General features: G+C 42.6%; 1 protein-coding gene across 1 annotated transcript in view; it reads left to right on the forward strand.

Annotated features, from left to right (window-relative positions):
- The window catches only part of LOC101880716 (protein tyrosine phosphatase receptor type J), a 72264-nt gene extending 60241 nt beyond the window's left edge, over positions 1-12023 (forward strand). The window contains exons 13-23 of the mRNA XM_034061314.1: positions 67-154; positions 1237-1278; positions 2100-2108; positions 2200-2287; positions 4748-4838; positions 5519-5592; positions 5735-5869; positions 6285-6404; positions 7146-7306; positions 7803-7938; positions 8740-12023. Of these exons, the coding sequence (XP_033917205.1) occupies positions 67-154; positions 1237-1278; positions 2100-2108; positions 2200-2287; positions 4748-4838; positions 5519-5592; positions 5735-5869; positions 6285-6404; positions 7146-7306; positions 7803-7938; positions 8740-8898 (1103 nt within the window). The 3' untranslated portion in view covers positions 8899-12023. The remainder of the gene's footprint in view (positions 1-66; positions 155-1236; positions 1279-2099; positions 2109-2199; positions 2288-4747; positions 4839-5518; positions 5593-5734; positions 5870-6284; positions 6405-7145; positions 7307-7802; positions 7939-8739) is intronic.
- Positions 12024-20752: the final 8729 nt, after the last annotated feature.

The following is a 20752-nucleotide window of genomic DNA, read 5'->3' on the forward strand; positions in this document are numbered from 1 at the left end:
TGATTGAGTTATATCAGTTCCAAAAAGGTAAATCAGTAATGAGTAACACTTGTTCTTTCCTATCAGGTGTTATTGCTGGAGCCATTATTGGATGCCTTTTAGCTATATTGGCTGTAGTCACTATAGGGGGTTTCATATTCTGGAGAAGGAGAAGGTAATATGTGTTCAATACTGTATTTATTGTGATGAGTGGCACCAGTATTGCACTTCTGTATCTCTCTTCTGAAAAGGCCTCTGTTTAAAATACAGAATGTATTTTTGAATACATGCTTTAAAATACATTTGTTAAAAACTTTGTTTGTATGTTACAGATTAGAACTGATGTATCAGAGTAGTTAAGTGACTGTTCAACCCCACAGTTACAAACTAATGAGTTAAGATTGTTTTGCTTTTCTCTTCTGAATTTATTTGTGCTGATGAAGTAATTCAGTCAGAAGTGAGCAACCATCACAAGTTATTGTGTTAAAGACATATAATTATATCTTAGCTGTTTTCGTTTTAAATTATCTATTAATCACACCTGTTAATTGCTTGATGGCCTATCACATAAAACTTCCATTCTGGAGTACCCAAAAGCTGATGAGTTGCCTAGGGTTTGAGCTGGGGTCTCAATCTCCAATCTCTTCCAAATAATCTAGGACCTAAGAGTCCACAAAGGGTTGTTGCTGCTTCTGATCATGTGATGCATCCTCTCTAAAGAGTTAGCCCTAGGGCCCTTAGGCCAGTTTTCTTAGTTTCTTTGATCAGCTGCTGTTATTTTTACAAGTGTGTCTAATAACTGTGGACAACAATGACAAGAGCTTCCTTCCTTTAAGGCTGGGAGCACTTACTTTCATTCAGCTACCACCTTCAGTACCACTGACACATCACCATTGGACTCTTAATGTAGACATTCTGGGATTAGTAGCAATTCTCCTGAGATGTTAGCTAGCAATGCAGATCCCTCATATGTACTTCTTCCACCAAACTATGCTTTGTGTTCTCTACTCTATTGTACTCTGGTCTTAACTGAAAGAAACAGTCCTATTGCATAACATCACTGGAGGAAGGATGAAGTATTTTAGTCCTCTTCCAGGTGTAAGTTTTGCTTCAGGAGGGTTTTCTTTTCCACTAGGTGAGATGCTTTAAAAGAAATTGTTCTGAACAGGCACAGGAAATAGCTCTCATCAGGAATCTCACCTGCATTCCATTAAATTCTGCTGTCAACCTATTGTGTTGTTTTCTTTTACCTTATAGGAAAGATAAAAGAAATACCGAGGTGTCCTTTTCTCCAATTAAGTAAGTCCGTGTCCTTTCACACACTTGTCTTCTGACCTCAGGAGATATTTGCAAAACTTGCTCTGAACCCTGATACTCATTTTCTGTGTAGTTTTATATGGAATTTGCAGTATTAATTCCTCATAGAATCTAAAGACTCCAGCCTGCAGGCTAAAAATAATCATATTGATCGAGACTTCTAGAGCTGCTACAGAGCTTGGGGTGCTTGCTTCATGAATCATCATTAGATGCAGAAATGCTCCATGTAGCTTTGAAAAACAGGATGTTTGAATGAAGTACAGGCTTTGTACACATGAAAGAACAATTCAAATTGTTGATAAAGGACAACATTCTGCGCCGTGGCCTGAGTTTTCCTTTGGTTTATGACTACTTTGTGCTGAGCCATTGGTTCAGATAATGTTGAGATTGTGAAAGCTGACTGTGGGAGGGTAACTACGATATATTGGAAGTCACAGGCAGTGCAGTCAAATCACATTATTGGTTTCTTGCTTCAGTTTTTGTGGCATAGCTGGAGCATCCCATGAAGTCCCACCTGTGTAGACTTTGCTAGTTGACATAAAATACACCAGGAATAGGACTAATTTGTCAGGTGTACAGAAGTGGCTGACTGAAACCTGATGTGATATTCTCCTGAAGGATGTGCTTTTCTTTCCATGGTTTAGCAGATCAGTTAAATGCCATGCTTGATATCCTGTTCCCTTTAAACTCACAGTTTTGTGGCTGCTACTAACAGTCATGCTTTCATTCTTAGATTCACGTAGTGAAAACCACAGCTGCATGTCTAATCAACCTTTTTTTCTTCCCCCCACCCTTCCCTGAAGAGTCAAGAAGTAAGTAAAGCACACTTTCTAACACATTAACTGAATTCATGGCTTATTTACTTAGTACCAGTTACCAATTATATGGATTTTCTCATTTTAGATCAAAGATGATTAAAGTGGAGAACTTTGAATCCTACTTTAAGAAGCAGCAAGCTGACTCCAACTGTGGATTTGCTGAAGAGTATGAGGTATGTGCGATCAGTAGAGAGCACGTCACAACACATTTTTGGAAAGGCAACTCAGCTTTCTTATGAAGCATACATGAGGCTTACTGAAGGGAAGAGAAGGAACCTTTATTACAGAGATTATTTAGATGCATGTACAGCCTTCCCTGATTCAGCTCCAGATTTAGTTGAAATGCATGACAAATACTTCACATCCTGAGCTATTATCTCTACCTGTGAGCTTACAGCATGGCCTACTGGTTCTCACTCTCGCCAGAAACAGGATCTCCTGAGTCCTTTCCGTAGTCACACGATACAGCCTAGGGAAAGCTATTTCACTTCTCTGTACTTTGTTATTTTTTAATCTTGTTTTTGTTTTCTACATAGCAAGACAGGTCTCTTGCTAATGTTATTGACTTCTTTAGAGTGTAGGTGTGATTTGCAAACCACACCTGTGGAATAGCTTGAAGGAGCAGTTAGAGACACAGCAATTATGATTTGTTTAGAGACCATAGATATTTTTCTGTGAAATGTGCTGACAAAATCTGTGAGCAGATTCTCCTGGAAGGCATGCTAGGGCACATGAAGAACAACAAGGTGCTTGGTGACAGCCAGCAGGGCTTCACTAGGGGGAAATCCTGCCTGACCAATTTGGTGGCCTTCTATGATGGGGCTACAGAAATTATGGACAGAGGTGGAGCAGCTGACATCATCTACCTGGACTTGTGCAAAGTGTTCGACACTGTCCCACATGACATCCTTGTCTCTAATTTGGAGAGACACCAATTCGATAGGTGGAGCACTCGGTGGGTAAAGAGTTGACATGCAAAGAGTTGTGGTCAATGGTTCAGTGTCCGGCTGGAGACCAGTAACGAGTGGTGTCCCTCAGGGATTGGTGCTGGGACCGGTCTTGTTCAACATCTTTGTCAGTGACAAGGACAGTGGGATTGAGTGTGCCCTCAGCAAGTTTGCCAATGACACCAAGCTGTGTGGTTCAGTTGATCCACCGGAGGGAAGGAATGCCATCCAGAGGGACCTTGACACACTTGTGAGGTGGGCTGATACCAGCCTCATGAAGTTTAACCATGCCAAGGGCAAGGTCCTACACCTGGGACAGAGAAATCCCAGGCACAGCTACAGGTTGGGCAAAAAGGAAATTCAGTGCAGCCCTGCAGAGAAGGACTTGGGGGTGTTGGTCAATGAGAAAATGAACATGAGCCAGCAGTGTGCGCTTACAGCCCAGAAACCCACCGTATCCTGGGCTGCATCAAAACGAGCATGACCAGCAGGTCAAAGGAGGTGATCCTGCCCCTCTACTCTGCTCTCGTGAGACCTCACTTGGAGTATTGTGTGCAGTACTGGTGCCCTCAACATAAAAAGGACATGGAACTGTTGGAACAAGTCCAGAGGAGGCCACGAGGATGATCAGGGCCTGGAGCACCTCCCATATGGCGACAGGCTGAGAAAGTTGGGGCTGTTCAGCCTGGAGAAGAGAAGGCTGCATGGAGACCTCATAGCAGCCTTTCACTATCTGAAGGGGGCCTACAGGAATGCTGGGAAGGGACTCTTCATTATGGACTGTAGTGACAGGACAAGGGGTAACGGGTTGAAACTTAAACAGCAGAGGTTTAGACTGGATATAAAGAAGAAATTCTTTACTGTTAGGGTGGTGAGGCACTGGAATGGGTTGCCCAGGGAGGTAGTGAATGCTCCATCCCTGGCAGTGTTCAAGACCAGGTTGGATGAAGCCTTGGGTGATATGGTTTAGTGTGAGGTGTCCCTGCCCATGGCAGGGGGGTTGGAACTGGATGATCTTAAGGTCCTTTCCAACCCTAACTATTCTATGATTCTATAAAAGACAGGAATTGATTGGCAATAAGGATTCTCTGTTTTCATGTCTACTGTTAAAGAATCTTTTTTTTGGGGGGGGGGTGTTTTTGATTTTTTTGTTGTTTGGGGGTTTTTGGGGTTTGTTTGTTTGTTTCACCATCTTCTTGAAGCTATTAGACTTCTTTCCAGATCAAATTCCATCCCTTTGATTTTGCTTTGCAGGCTGGCGCTCCACCTTGCCTTCCTGTCACATTTTGCTTCCTGCAGTCCTTTCCTGGTGTACTTTGTCCTTTTCTCCATGTAATTTTTGCAAGGTTTATGCTAAGTAGTTTCCTGCCTTGGGGTCAGAATGAGAGTGCCCTTGATGTTAGTGTCCTGTATTTCTGCAAATTGTTTCTGGCCTTTTAAAGCCTATCTCTGGCTTTTAAACAAGCTACTATTCCTACATTCTGTATGAATCCCTTGTCTATCCGTTTGCCACTGTCACTCTTTCACTCTATAAAAAGATAATTTTTGTCATCATTTATCCCATTTACCATGCCTGCTTTTACAGCAAAGCCTGAGAATGCTTGGAGTATTTGTCTTTCAGTCAAGTGTTTGTGTATAATTCCTAAACCAGGAAGCAGAGGCTCATAAATCCTCCTTTCATTGTAGGAACTCAAATCTGCTGGTGTTCATCAGCCCAAATTTGCTGCTGAACTTCCTGAGAACAGAGGCAAAAATAGATACAACAATGTCTTACCATGTGAGTTACTCTCTCTGTTTTTACGCTTGCTACTGGTTGAAATTTTAGATGGAAAACCATGGGTTAGTATAAGCAAAGCCAAAGAGCTTTCACTTAAAGAACTTTCCTGTAATAATTTAATTTTCCATTTGTGTGAAACTGCAGTCCAGATTGAAAAAGAGGTTAACTGTTGACTATGGGCAGATGTGCAGAGCTATGTGAAATATTAAGACCTTGCTGGCCAGCTTTGCAGGTGAACTGAGAACGTAAACCCAGCTGGGCTGTCTGTGGGCATCCCAGCCTAGCTGAGTGTGAGGAAGAATTGGAAGCGAACAGTGGTGAGTATGTAGGAATGCTTTGGAGGAAAAACATCAGCTTCAGTGGCAGCAGGAGAAAAATTACCCATTTTTCTCCAGTAATTAAAGCTATAGTAATTTCCATGTTGGATTGAAAATATATAAGTACACAAAATTAAACCATGTTTAAAAAATAAGAAAATCTGTGTTGAGTGTTCTCAGTCTTTATCCTGGCCACTCATTTTTCTGAAGACTTTAATGATAAAAATTCTAAACTACTGCTACTTATGATTCCTAAAACTTTATTGTTAAAATGCCTTTTTATTTAGAAACTGTGCATTAGGGAAGCAGTATTTTGCTGAAAGGTTCTTGTTCTAAAGTTCAATTTTTTTTTTCTTTCTGCAGATGATATTTCCCGTGTTAAACTTTCAGATCGGAACTCTGCATCTGATGATTATATTAATGCAAACTATATGCCTGTAAGTCGCTTCATGAGTTGAAATGAAATATAATGTGTATTTTTACAATGTAGCCTCAACAGCTCATAATGATGTTTAAAGTCCACTTTTTATGTCTCTGCAGGTGTGTGTGTATTTTACTTTTTTTTCTTCTCTTTCTTAGGGCTATAACTCAAAGAAGGCGTTCATTGCTGCACAGGGTCCTTTACCCAATACTATAGAAGACTTCTGGTGTATGATTTGGGAAAAGAATATCTACTCTATTGTTATGTTGACAAAATGTGTTGAACAAGCCCGGGTATGTTTTTATTAAAACTGAACTGTTTCTTGAAGACAGTTGTATCTCTTCTAGTGTTTTTGTTACCCTGCTAGGCTGGAGACAACATTTTCTTTTAACAACCATCCACTTACTGGGTGGCTGTTTTCTTAATTAAATAAGCCAAATTTTTATTTTTATTATTTTTCTGTTTTTTTAATCTTTTTCCCATTTTTATGTGTGCTGACTACCACAATAGATTGTCTCAGGAGGGCTGTAGAATCACCATCTTTAAGGGTGGATTATTCTCCCTAAACAATAATTTTGGGAGAGCTTTTCCTACCCTGAGCCAGGCTATTGGGAAGGGTGATGTGCTTTCTAGCCTTGCTTCAGGTGGTGTCATTCACAACTAACATTGCCGTGTATAATGTGCCTAACCTTGTAATTCTCTTCTTAGACAAAATGTGAGCAATACTGGCCAGACAAGCAGCCCAAGAGCTATGGTGACATCATTGTGACAATGGTCTCAGAGATTGTCCTTCCAGAATGGACGATAAGAGACTTCACTGTAGAAAAGGTGAGTACCGCTTCAGTTGCTGTTAGTGAAGTATCTCTAGGTATCATTTATCATATCACATGTCAAGCAACACTGGAGTGAAAGAACACAGTAATTTCACTAAAACGTAAACATATTCAAAGTTGTCTGAGGGAAAAGAGTGGTTTATTTTAATTTAAGGCTTTGAATATATTGGCCTGCTTTCTGCCAACAGTCTGATTTAAAAATCTTTCACCCCATCTACTGACAAGATTCCTGTGATGTGTGTGCATTTGTTCATGAGCCCTGGCTTCTCACAGCAGTGTTTTAGTAACAAATAGGGGATTTTTTAGTAACAAAAGTGGGATTGATTGCCAGTAAGACCCTGCCAGTGGCAGAAAGTGATCTGCCAGCAAATCCAGCCTGCTTGTGGGAATTCCTGATTGGTGATCATTTAGTGATCCTGCAGCTTGAGTTCCCCTCAGATTTGTATCAAAACCTGTGCTTATGCAGATACTTGCTGGACTGAAAACACTTAGCTCCCTCTCAGCAATTGTAATGCAGCAGAGATGATCTTGGAGTAACGTGAAAAGTGAAAGACAACTATTTCAAAATGTTCTCTACCAGAGCAGAAGGAAGAGGGAAACTGAAATATCACGGAGTTACTGTGCAGTCTGTAACAGGTTTCTTTAGCGAAGATGAACTTTGTCCAATACATATGTCAGAAAGCTCTACTGTTGCTCCTCTGAAGCCAATTTTGTTTTTTAATGTGTGTTCCTCTAGTCCAACACAGCAGAGGGCCACACAGTGCGCCAGTTCCACTTTACCTCCTGGCCAGATCATGGAGTGCCAGAGACTACAGAGCTTCTCATCAACTTTAGACATCTTGTTCATGAGTACAGCAGTCAAAATCCAGTCGAATCTCCTACTCTGGTGCACTGCAGGTAAGAAGAACATATTTGTGATAGACACACTTGTGGCTTTTGTAAGAACAATTCTTTTTTAATGTGATTTAAAAAAAAAGAAAATAAAGAAAAAAATGTCTCTGCTTGAGGACATGGGCAATTCACCCTGGCAAATTAAAACCTTTGCCCTGTGTTTCAGAAACATAGCAGTGCTACTACATAGGTAGAAAAGTGTCTGATACAGAACTTCGTTAGAATAGACAATCTCTCCTAGCCTGGAAAACTTAACTGAAATAGTTGCCTTTTCAAGTGTTTTTAAATTCAACCTTGTGCAAGTGCAAGCTTGGGAAGCCTGGAAGCATGTCCTCCCTCCCTCTTGGTGATGGTCAGAACTACCCCTCCAGGCTGCAGAGACTGTTAATACCTGTGCCGCTGAAATAGCAGACCATCTTACTGCCTTACTGGCTTTTCAATGGGCCACTATCGAGCAGGTGGTTGTGAGAAAATAGTAAATGGCTTCCCCATGTCATTGCAGTGCTGGTGTTGGGAGAACAGGGACATTCATTGCCATTGACCGCCTGATTCAGCAGATTGAAATGGAAAATACAGTGGATGTGTATGGAGTGGTGTATGATCTTCGCATGCACCGGCCTTTAATGGTGCAAACTGAGGTAAGGCTGTCTTCTATCCAGCAGCATGTTTTTCAAATGGGCCTAATAGTCCAGGATGGGTGGACTCAAAATGTAGCTTAGGATTGCAGGAAGGTGAGGTATTAAGGAGCAATCATAAATTTTTCTTCATTTAACTTCCCTCTTTCCTGCCTCAGCTCTTCCACAAAATTAGTTGTAGCCAGGAGCTGTAGTAAGTCAAATCAGCCTTTTTACAGGGTGCTTTGTAGGACTGGCATTTGTAACTGGAAAAACTCAAATCCTGAAAAAATGTGGTGCCTTTTTTTTTTCTGCAGCTTGCTCTACTCATGTGAGTTTTAGCCGTACAGCTGTGAGCCAGAACTGTCTTGAGTCAAATGGTCTTGGTATGCATCTTTTCTTTTGTGTTCTGCACGAACACACGTGTTCCTGCTGAAGTGAGCACTTTGATCCAAAAAGTTGTCTGGACTAACTCAGTACGTGTGAAAAAGGCTGTAAAAGCTCCATCATAGAATCATGGAATAGTTAGGGTTGGAAAGGACCTTGAGATCACCTACTTCCAACCTTCTAAGATGGTGTTAGGCATGATGGTGAACTTGATTCTAGTTTTTTACAGGGGGTTGGTCAGATGACATCATGAAGTCCTTTCCAGCCCTATTTTTTAGGAACTTCTGTGTACATGTATAAATATAACATCTAAAAAGTACTCTGTGATAACATTCAGTGCAGTGCATCCAAACCCCAAACCCTATATTCAAGAGCAGCATTACTTCCAAAATCAGGCATTTTCTAGAAATATATTACCCTCTCTTTTCCTCCCATTAGGACCAGTATGTCTTCCTAAACCAGTGTGTTATGGACATTATTAGATCCCTGAAAGACAGGAAAACCGACCTTATTTACCAAAACATGACAGCAATGGCAATCTATGAAAATGTCACACCTGGGCCAGGCTTTGGGAAGGCAAATGGCTACCACACATAGCCTGGGAGGAACTCTGTGTCTCCAGGGGACGTTACCTGCACAGAGGAAAGGGAGATGTTCTGCTCATGTTCTCTGGGACTGTGCGCACTGTCTTGTGTCTGGCTTCTCCAGTTCTGTCCACATTTGAAGTTGTGATCTGCAGGAGGAAAACCACAATGCTGGCAGGAGCCACAGATTGGTATTGAAAAAGACAAAAAACCAAGCAAAACTATTTGAAGTTAACAGAGGAATCTTGCTTTTTCTTGGGAATTTAACAGTACTGATAAGTGAAATAGCATTTGCAGAATGAGCAGTGAACTAGAATTTAAATATTAAAATAATAACACAAGCTTTTTATTACAATTTTATATGATTTCATTTACAGACACCAGGCTTGTGGGCTGTTTTAATATATTTAATTATAAGTTTCAGGAACATATTTTATCTACTGTATCTGGTTAGTTAATAGGTATGTGCCTCTGTGATTTTTTTCTCTGTGTTCCTTTTTATTTAAAAAAGGAGTACAAAGAGCTCCTTCAAATGGACATTTATACTTGGAAATTGTGCCTTTTCTAGTTGATACTCTAGGAAAAAAAAAACAGCAGAGATTTTATTTTTGTACTCTTAATGAGAACACAGATTTTTAAATAAGGCTTGTGTCAAACTTAACTGTAGTTGCACTGTTGGCAGGACTCTCCAGAAGTTTGGAGGTGAGCTTTGTTGTTGCATTTCACCACAAATATCCCCTGCCTTAATGTTTCAGTGCCTCTGCTAGAGGAAGAGGAGTGTGGTGTGTCACTCCCAGCTTTAACTATAGTAAAAAAACTGAGCAAGTGAATACGTGAATGTGTGTGCAGGGATGCATGTGGGTGTGTATGAAGGACAGAATAGCTCCTCCCTGTTCCTGGCAGATGAATTCCTGGTTTTATACAATTTATAATGATTTATTTAAAGGTGCAATATATGATTTACTGAATAATGATCACTCTATTCTAATAGAGTTTTACTCAGGTTGGTGTCTTTTTATCATTGTTGTTGTTTTTCCTCAAGCATATAAATCTGTGAAAATGTCGAAACCAAGGTTCCAAGTGTCCAAGCACTTCCAAACCAATTGACTGGCTTTACTGTTTCTACCAAAACAAATGGCACAAGATTCTGCTGTAAAGACCAATTTCTTGGTTGTTCTAGCCATTCAAAACTGAGACACATCTTACCTGCCTGCATCTCATTTATCTAATGTAATTGTTTTATAATTATTTGCAATGTACTGCTGCTGTTGGTTTAACTGGTCCTTTTGAAAACAGATCAAGCAAGCAGAAAGCCCCTAGTTGCTGATTTTACAAGTCAAGGATCAGATGAGATTTATTTTGCTGGTACCTAACTGTCAGACTTACAAAGGCATTGCCAATGAAGGACTTCTTGAGTAGCTTGGGGGTGGGGGGTGTTTTTTGGTCTTCAGATCATTGCACTGGCTGCATTGCAGAAGAATATGAAGTTTATGAATAATGCTATAGAATAGCTCTAAAGCGGTGAAAATCTTATGAAGGTTTAATAACCAGAGTCCCTGGAATTCTGCTGCTTTTTTGTTTTGTTTTGTTCTTTTGTTTTAGGAGAGTTGTCAGAAAGAGCTACAGATACTGGGAGTATATGTGGCATTACAGAGGCACCTGGTGACCTCACAGAATCCACTGTAAGCTGAAGGAAAATGTATGATGCACAAACTGTAACTTTACAGATAACCAGAGGAATTTTTTACAAAAATTGTGAAATTGTGGTGTTCTGTGTGTGAGCAAAACTGGAGGATAAACCACAGTGTACTTCAGCTTTGGTTTTGGGTTAGGTTTGGGGGATAGGGGGTGGTGTTTTGTTTGGGGTTGTTTTGGGTTTTTTTGTAGTAGCCACTTGTGGGTTCTTAATTAGTTTTGGGTGTTTTTTTCTCTGTTTCTTTGAAATCCTTTAAAAAATAAAAAAACCCCAAACCAACCAACCAAACAAAACCACAAGGTTAGTGATCCTGCCCAACTCCATCCAAGCTGGCAGTCCACACAGTGGATCTCTCATCTGGCATTCTTCTTAAGCTGCTCTCAGATGACAAAGATAAACCACTTGGACCAAACAGAAACATTCCAAAGGAACTGGGAGGGAGGAAAGTCTGCCCCTTTTATTTTTTTTTCCTCTCAATCTTTCAGTTACTGCACATCTGCGCAGAGCACAGAGCCAGTATTCATTAATCCAGGTTGGCCAAGAAGTTGCTGCCTTAGGGTGGCAAATACGCTCTTGATTCAGAAGGCCTTTGTGTATAGCACGGAAGAGAGGGAGATGAATCTCCTATGCTAGATCATGTGTTTGCATTATATTACAGTAGGACATCAGAAAACTAGCTAGAATGGTGTGTGTTTCTGCCACAACCACTGCTCAGATACTCTTACAGAAAACAAATGTATCTGTCTCATTGTTTTGATGTTGGAAGCAGGCACCAGATTCTCATTTGGATCATCATCTAATGAGTATCCATTTTTTAATACAACTGTATATATATGTTTTCCCAAAACTGACTCATTGTGAGAAGAGACTGAAGTTAGATGTAAATGACCTGCTGATCCCAGGTATGGGAGGAAAAAGTTGGTAAGGCTTAAAATGTTGTAATCGCAAAGGTGGCCATAGTGTTGATATGAATAAGCGGGATGTGCCTCATAGGATGTTTCAGCAGGATTACAGGTAATGCTTTACTACTGCCGTGTGGATCTGTCTTGGTCAAGGTGACTTGAATCCCTGCAAATACTTTTTCCCCTGCTTTCTGATGTTCTCTGTCTTATAACTGCTGAGGTTTGTCTCTTTGGTCACTGCTTTCTGTCCCTGTTGTTTATCTAAAGCTACCCACTTGCCAGGCTGAAAGCCTGACTGTGTGGCAACTACATTTCCTGTGTTTCTGTTCTTCTCTCTTTCCCATTTGGGGCCTGCTTAAGAAGGGAAATGTTGATGTTTTTCAAATAAGTGACTGTCGAATATCTTGAAATGATGTACAAATTTTATTGTTTTCATATTTGTTGTACAGGAAATTTCAGCACATGTCTATAATGTTTTTAATGGTTTGATTTGTTTTTAAAGATATAAAAATAACAATTAAAATGCATCATCCTAGAGTACTTTCTGTCTTGTTTTTCCTTTCTCAGGGCTTTCTTTTCAGATCCTTTTGAATAAAATTAATTTGCCAAAATACCTATTTCATGTAGAAGGGCTTTATAATGGGTAAGCAAAGTGGGCTTCTATCCCCTGGGGTGGCACTTGAGGCAGATATGTATTACCATCACTGGGGCTTCCCTCAAGGGGGTTAATTTATTATTGAGGTGGTTTCTCTAAACTAAGAGCTTTGTGCCAGTTAAAGGAACAATACCTTCATCCAGCGTCAGTGAAAAGACTTCCATTCACTAAAATAGCCTTGGAGAAATACCAGTGTTTCTAGGACTCATTTACTTCCAGAAAAACAAGAAGACTATTTTCTCCCTTGAAGGAGATGTTCTGTTGTTAGGAGGCATTGATAGAAGGGGGTGCAGAAGTATCCTTGTAATGTTACAGCTGGCTTCTTGATTACAGATTACCTGACTGTAGGTGTGTATCAGATTACCTCAGTTAAGCCAGTTTCTGCTAAAATCCTTCGTTTCCATTCCTTGGTTGCTATCTGACTTGCTCCCAAGGAGGACCACATGCCTGGGGGTTGATACTGGCACTCAGCAGCTCTCCAGTTCATCACAGGGTGCTGACACTAAAATCTTGTGATCCTCCACGTTAACTACTGTGGTTTTGGAAAAAACCTTTGTGGGGAGATGGGATTGACTTCACCATCTTCCAGTGAGAGCAGGAAAAAAACAAATAGTTTGGAACAATGTTCTGGATGTAATCCTAGTGTATTTGTGGACAATACACACACCATGCCATATCTTTGCTCTGGTTTCAGGGCAGGGCAGGATGGTTAAGAAGATGTGTATCCTCTGAGAGATTTCTGGACACTTGTTTGCCTTGTTTTTTTAGTCTGGCAGTTTTGTGCGGTGGTGATTCCTGAGCTGGGAAGGTCTTGTTGAAAAGAAATTTAGGTCTGTGATAAAGGCTGATCTAATGTTATCCCTGATTAAGGTATGTATGTACCCAAGAGATGACTGCTGTCTCTCCAGAAAAGAAATGCAGCATGTTCATTTCTGCTTTACGCCTCCAGATGGCACATGATACCATTGTTTCTTCCCGGGAAAGCTTTTCCTGCCAGCCTGCTCACTTTATTTCCTTCCCAGAAGTCCTGGGTTTGGCAGTAGCAGTCATTTTTCTCCTTCTTAGTAGCTGGTTTTTGACTTTCAGCCTGGGAACAGCGCTGATGACACCAGTATTTTTAGTTGTTGCTCAGTAATGTTTACTCTGACCAAGGACTTTCTGAGTCTCTTGCTCTGCCAGGGAGGAGGGGAAGCCAGGAGGAAGTAGAGACAAGACACCCAACCCAAACTAACTGAAGAGGTATTCCATACCACAGCACATCATGCCTGCTATATAAACTGGGGGGCAGTTACCCAGAAGGGCTGGATCACTGCTCAGTTCGGGCTGGGTATTGGTCAGTGGGTGGTGAGTGGTTGTATTCTCTTCCCTTGTTATTTCCCTTATCATTATTGGTGTTAGCAGTAGTGATTTGTGTTATACCCTAGTTACTAACCTGTTCCCATCTCAACCTGTGGGAGTTACATTCTTTCCATTCTCCTTCCCATTTCTCCGGGAGCTGGGGGAGGAAAGGTGTGGGGAGTGAGCAAACAGCTGTGTGGTTCTTATTGCTGGTGAGGCTTAAACCACAACACCAGAGCACGGTAACCTCTCTCCATTCCATCTGCTGTTTCCCCTACCCTTTCCCTATGCTGTCGATGCAAAGCCTGTTTTCTCAGCCCTGCCTCATGTCCCTTCTGGCTTTGGCCTATGTCAATGGTTCAGCCAAGGCTGCTGTGCCTGTGAAAGTCTGTCTGCTGCAGCTGTAGAGTGCTGTGCACCTGATCAGATTACTTTTCAGAAGCTCTTAAGTTCAGCAGCAGCCTGGCAATATCAGGTAATCCTTTGCTTTCTTAGGAAGTGCTTTTATGCCTGAGTCTTCCTGATGTCCGGACATTTTCTGATGGTGCATGTAGTCCAAGGTGCAAGGGCTCTGGCTGAGACCAGCCTGGAGCTGGTTATTCAGCATTAGTGGCTGTGTGCTCGTTTCCCAGCTTACCAGTCTGCTCCACAGCTGCTCCCAGCAATATCAGATTTATAGGAGTGCTGAACACAGTGCAGATACATCAATAAAGATGGCAAACAGCAACGCATTTGCTCATACTGCTCAATATGAATAACAGTTAAAAGGCTAATTTGGTTAATGGATCTGTTTATGTGTGTGTGTCTAACACTAACCATGCTTCTTCTGTGCCTTTCTCTACATAGGTCCTTGGGGAGGTTTTAAATTCACCTTTAAAAGCATCCAGCAACATCTGCTGAGTTACTTTGGCATCTTCCATCTCCAGCCTGAAATATAGCAAGATTTCAATGCAAAGCTCTAGCAACAGATTTTTGAACAAGCACAGCTACAATGGAGATGGGTGTGTAAGAAAGCTTTAGCAAATGCTCTAACCTACTACAGGATGTATCTGCAACTACTCAGCTGCTTACAAACCCTTCTGTCTTTGAATGAGGAATAAATCAGAACTAGAAATGACACTTCATAGCCAAACTTCCCATGCTCATCTCTCAGCACCGGTCCTTTGGAAGACCTGCTCTGAGAAAGGTTTGGCCAGGCTGAACTGCTCTCAGCTGCTGCCTCTGGCCTGAGCAGTGCTCCCAGTGCTGAGGGTGACAGGCCAGGCCAGGCAACCATGTGTTGGAGGAAAGCTGGGCTCTGGAGGCCAGCCACTGAAATACTGAGAAAATCCTGAACAATAACAATCAGTCAGCCCCTTAAAACCATTTTTATTTAATAATAAACCATGTCTAAGGGTATGGAATTGGTTTTTCCTCTGCATGATGATCTCAAAAAATGACTAGATTCCAGCAAAATAAATTTCATTGTGTTAGCTGCAGTGAGACCATCAGTATATTCATTTGTCAGACTCACTGCCAGCACATTAGTACCAGCCATGTTATTTCTGCTAAGTCATGTGATGTTGCCACTTGGTATATTGAAAATGAGCTTTTTAGGGTTTTTGGGAAGCATTGCCTTTAAACGATGCCACCAAACAAAGACTTAACAGTTCCACAATACCTGAAAAAAAGTCTTTCTTGGGCATTTCTGGCATTTCTTTCCATTTTATTTTTTCACTGTTTAGATATTTTCTTAAAGCAAGTTGAAGGTGAACGTTGACTGTTTCAATCAGGATTTAAAAGTATATTCCATTTTTGTTTCTCTAAAATGTCTTCTGTAGTCAAGAGGACTGAAATAATGAGAATTCCATAGAAAAGCACCAATTTTAGTCCCATGTGGAACGTGACCTGATGTCTGCTCCCTTACCCTTGCAAAGCAGATGAGAGGGAACACAGTCATACCCAGAGTATTGCCTCAGGCAAACTGATTGTCTTTTTCTTTGAACAAAATAGAATAGAATCAGCTAGGTTGGAAAAGACCTTTAAGATCATCAAACCCAACCATTACCCCAGGACTGCCAAGGCCACCACTAACCCATGTCACTGAGGCCCTCATCTACACGGTTTGTGAACACTTCCAGGGACAGTGATTTCACCACTGCCCTGGGCAGCCTGTGCCAATGCCTGACCAGCCTCTTGCTGAAGAAATTTTTCCTAAACCCCAGACTAAACCTCCCCTGACGCAGCTTGAGGCTGTTACCTGTTGTCCTATCACTTGTTACTTGGGAAAGAGACTGACCCCCACCCCACTGCAACCTTCTTTCAGGTAGTTATAGGGAGTGAAAAGGTCCCCCCTGAGCCTTCCCTTCTTCAGGCTAAGCAACTGCCCCTGTTCACTCAGACATTCCTCATTGTGCTTGGAGGAAGACTCGGAGAAGGGCCCTGCTTTCCTGCAGTACCTCAGACCAGTTTGTTATATAAAGTGATCAATATGTTGTAAGAGCTTTTAATAGGTAGACCCAGAATCTATGTGAAAACGCAGTCCCCCACACCAGTCTGCAGAGGCTGCTTTCTCTGCACTCTGCAATTTTTCCTGGCTTTGTGCTTTCACTGAGTGAACATTTCAACTTTTAAGGACTTTACTGTTTAGCTTATTTTGGAAAAGGCTGGATGGTGCTGGAGGAGTCAAGGTGACTGCTCTCTGGGCTGGGGAGAGAGCTGCTGAGGAGGGAAGGACTATTTCTCTGATGAGAGTTTGTAATCAGTGATATGACCAAAAGCAGGAAATAGATACAACCAGCGGTTGAGTGAGGCAGAAGGCGCAGTGTGATGACAATGGTTACCCTTAAAAGCAGCATTTGCAATTGTCTACCACTTTCTGGTCTTCTTAGACAGGAGATTTTTAGGAGACATTTGAAGGCTGTTTTGCAAAATGTTCGAAGTTCATAGCTCCTTTCAGCAAAAGGGATGGAGTAGGAATAAAATTGGAGGGGTTTGTGTGTGGGCACTTCAAAGCCTGGACAGCTAATGTTGGTATCATTAACAAAGGCACAAAATTACCTAAGAAATACCACAAAAAAGGATTGGCAAAATGAACTAACATCTTCATCCGCAGCTGCATTGTGAGGCTGACTCACTGTCCCATGGGCTGGGGCAAGCAGAGCGCACTCTTGCTGTGCTGGAGCTGATGAGCTGCAGTGGGGAAAACCTGCGTGTTTCACTGCAGGTGTATGCTGCAAATATTTGTAGACGTGAGGCTGTGGTGCCTCTTCATGTTTCACACTACCAAGAGGGGGGAAAATAAAGCAGTTCCACATAGTTAAATAATCCCATCGCAGCAAATACAACATCTTAATAAGCTGAGACTGTACCAGCAGGCAAACAGCATGGTGAGATTAGAGTTGAGCCTCTCATCAGCCTCCACAGGGAAGGCATCATGCTCCAAGCTGACACTAGTCTTTTAACTTTGCTGGCATGTAAGAAAGTTCTTACAGGCTAGTAGTTAAATTATGATTTCCCATGATTGAAAGGCAGGAGCTGCTGAGCATAACAAAGTGAGTTTCCCCTGCTCCCTAGGATATCTGCCAGCACTGTGATCAAATCATGGCTTTCCTTGGCCCACAGTCAGGCACAAACTGCATATTCTTGATCAAAAGCGCAGTCTGCTTGGGTGGAGACAGTTTAATTCTTGGTGACAAATCTGACACAAGTCCTTTGAAGCATCAGTATTAGTCAGGATGGCTCAGTATTCACAGATGGGGTATTCACATATGACTGACTAATTACAGCAATAAATAACCTCAACAATTAACTGAAACATAAGGTGAGTATCAGAACTGCATAAAGTCACAGGCAGTAGGTGTGACTGGTTTATTGCAAAGGTGCAAAAATAAAACCAAAAGGTTTATTGCAAAATGGTGACCAGGCAGATGCCATGTCCTCGTGTCCACCAGCCCCAACCCACCGTCTCCCCACAACCTTTGGTTCCCAGGGAATGCAGGGTACCACTTTTCCCAAAGCAGGTAGGGCTTTTGAGTCATCTCCTGGCTTCAGGTTGGCCAACTGCTTCTGGCTTCTAGTCAGGCTAAGGTGTAAAGCGAAGCCTGAGGAGAACTCAGGCTGTGGTGCTGGCGACGACCCAGGGGACACCGGCTCAACCCTCTGGTCACTGGGGCTGCGATTCCACCCTTACGACCCAAACACAGCCTAGTAAAAGCAAGCCCGAGTGGTGCAATAGCAGGCAGCAAGCGCTGACCTTACTTCTGGCAGGTCTGTCAAGCAGCTGGGAGAAAAGAGCAGTGCTGCTCCCATCTTGAACCTGGCTGCCAGGATGTAAAGCATGGTCCAGTACTGGCTCAGAACAAGGGGGCTTGAACACATCTGCGAGAACTTCATGCACTCCAGTGGATGCATTCCATAATCCTCTCAGCACAGATGGGCAAAACAGGAGTAGTAAAATCAGATTGGCATTCTCTTAATAACCCTAGTTGCAGAAAGTTCTCAATCGCTGGTCTAATTCCTTCCTTATCTTCCTTTTTCAAGGGATACTGTTTGACCCTCACTGCCTCTTTCCCTTCCTTAAGTTTAATTTGGATAGGAGGTGTGTTTTTGCTCTTCCCGGCACATTAGTGGCCCATACTCCTGGGAATACCAGATCCAGTATGTTTTCCCTGACTTCTTCCTCGTCACGGTTAGTAACCAACACTGAGCTTAACATCTCTGTATACTGTTGGTCGTCTACGTTTAAAGTGATCTCACCTCTTCTGAAAGTATTGGTCGCTCCTAAGTGTTCTAACAAACTTTTCCCCAAAAGAGCTTTTGGGGAGTTAGGCATATACAAAAACTTATGAATGCCCCATTGCTTTCCCAATTGATATTTCCATGGTTTACAAAAATATGCCTTGTCACTTTGGCCAGTTGTCCCTTTCATCATAATAGAGTCATCCCCTACAGGCATTAAAGCTTTGTTCAACACTGAATACGTCACACCTGTGTCAACTAAAAATTCTGCTTCCCTTCTCTTTGTCCCCTAGCTTCATTAGAACCACTGGGTCCACTAGGGAAGACTCCCCCGTCGCTGTCAGTCTAGTTCTAGGTCAGTCACCGGAGCCCTCCCCCCAGGGCAGTCTCACTTCCAGCATCTGAACTCCCCATAGCACACACACCGATCCGGATCCTCAGAAGAGCCCACTCCCCCACCTTCGCCTGACATTCCCCTTCCACCAGTTTCAAAGCAACCATCACAGCCGTGGCTATAGCACGACCCAGCTTTTGTACCTGTTCCCAATTCCTATACACTCTCCATGCTTCCTCCTTCACTCCTGTCCACATTTATTCAACAACCCCTCAGTCCCATTGGTCAACATGTCTGTTCCCACTTGTTTGCTGCCCCAGCACCCACCCCATGCTCAAACACAGGAGCTGCGTGCGCTCCCATCCTTTCCCCCTTGGTTTTCCTTTTTTTTGACTCACAGTTGCTCACCCTGCTCCTGCAGGATGCAGGATGCAGCTCCTGGGGCTGCAGATTCCTGCCTTGCAACAGCACTGTTGGTTTAACTCTTTCTTAACTCTGAATGTGAATCTGCCGCTTGTTGCCAATGACAGCACTCTCCTCTTCCTTATCAGTATCTGATAGGACAGACACAGAGGGTGCTCCTCTCGGAGGTACCTGGGATATATAATTTTCCTGTTTATTTTCCTGATTACTGTTGGGTTTTTCTAACTTTAAACATCTTTCCCAATATCAGACACAAGCTGAACAACATCTTTCTGTGGAGACAGTGTGCTCACAGGAGAATGGGTATTTGGTACATGAGCTCTGAATAACTCTGAAAGATACAGCAAGGCCATGAGAGACCCGAGGAAGCTTAAGCAAGCAAGGTAAGAAGAAGCTGGAATACTGACTTACGAGAACTGTGGACTGTTGGCAAGTGTTCGAGGTCAAGTTCTCACACCTGTGCTTAACACCAATTGTATGTTAGTCACTAAGGGTCTTCAAGACAAGTATCCAATCATGATATGCCAAATGGCTGTAGGTGTGTGTAAGCAATAGTATATAAGGAGTTAATGCTTTGCAATAAATGGCTTTTGGTCTGATCACATTGATCTGTGACTGAGTCTATTCTGCGGCATCTCTCCGTCTTAACTTTCAGGTTTTCCCTGTCCTTTGTCAAAGCAAAAATTAAGGGATCTTGCCGCGGAATGGCCTCAGTGATCAGAAAAGATCTCAGGCTAGAGGGAAAGCAGCGGTGTAAACAGCTGCTCCATATTTCCTTAGGAAAGGTCCACTGTTTTTCATGCCCCTGGACGGTGCAGGCTAAGGACCAGTGCACAGGGGCTCCTTCTGCATCGGAGGGGCTGCAGCAGAAACCATGCAGTCTCATGTGCTGGCTACTACATGGGCATATCTCCAGCAGCAGAGCAAATCACAGACATATGTAAGAAGCAGGGATGGGGCAGGAAGGGGAAACTTGAGGTCTTCTTTTATTTTGGGCAAAATATCTTCATGTTTTGTACCTATTTTTTCCATTAACAGTGAATTACTTTGCTTGCCTGTAGGAACAGTTTCAGGCAACTTCTGAAACACCTGATAGACTAAACCACGTGATCATCTAGAGAGCTAAGTAAGACACCCTATAGAAGAAGCAGGGAGGCAGATAAAGCTAATAAGACATTAGGTAATTCAGGAGAAGCTGCAGGATCTTACAGGATCTCAAATAGCTCCTAAGCTTGATACCAGGGCTTCCAGGACAGTTCAAGGGTCCACAGTGGTGGATTGAAGACGGTTGCTTGCACGATCCACAGACAGTGAAGTCAACCACACAGTCTTTTAACAGCCACACATGGTTGGATGACTACAGCCCTTTGGCTTCAGTGGGGCACAGTGTTAAGCTTTTATTCTGTAGACTTCTGAAGCCAGGGGAGTTGAACCCTAGCCTCAGAAGTCCACAGAGCCTATTTCTGGTGGGAGTTAGCTCTCCTATGCAATTTGAGGCACCAAATCTCCAGAGCCTTGGCTGGCCCCAGCTAGCTGATGTCATGGCTTATTGATGAATTAAGGGCTAGGTATGATCTAAGTTGGATGCTGTCCTGGGTTCAGCAGGAGCAGTCATTTCTTCTTCTTCTTAGTAGCTGGTGCAGGGCTGTGTTTTTGACTTCCCCCTGGGAACAGCACTGGTAACACCAATGCTTTTAGTTACTGCTCAAATGTTTGGCCTGCCCAAGGACTTTTTGAGCCCCATGCTCTGCCAGGGAGGACACAGAGACAGGACACCTGACCCAAACTGACCAAAGAAGT

This window comes from Melopsittacus undulatus, chromosome 4 (assembly GCF_012275295.1).
Source record: "Melopsittacus undulatus isolate bMelUnd1 chromosome 4, bMelUnd1.mat.Z, whole genome shotgun sequence".
NCBI classification, from domain to species: Eukaryota; Metazoa; Chordata; class Aves; order Psittaciformes; family Psittaculidae; genus Melopsittacus; species Melopsittacus undulatus.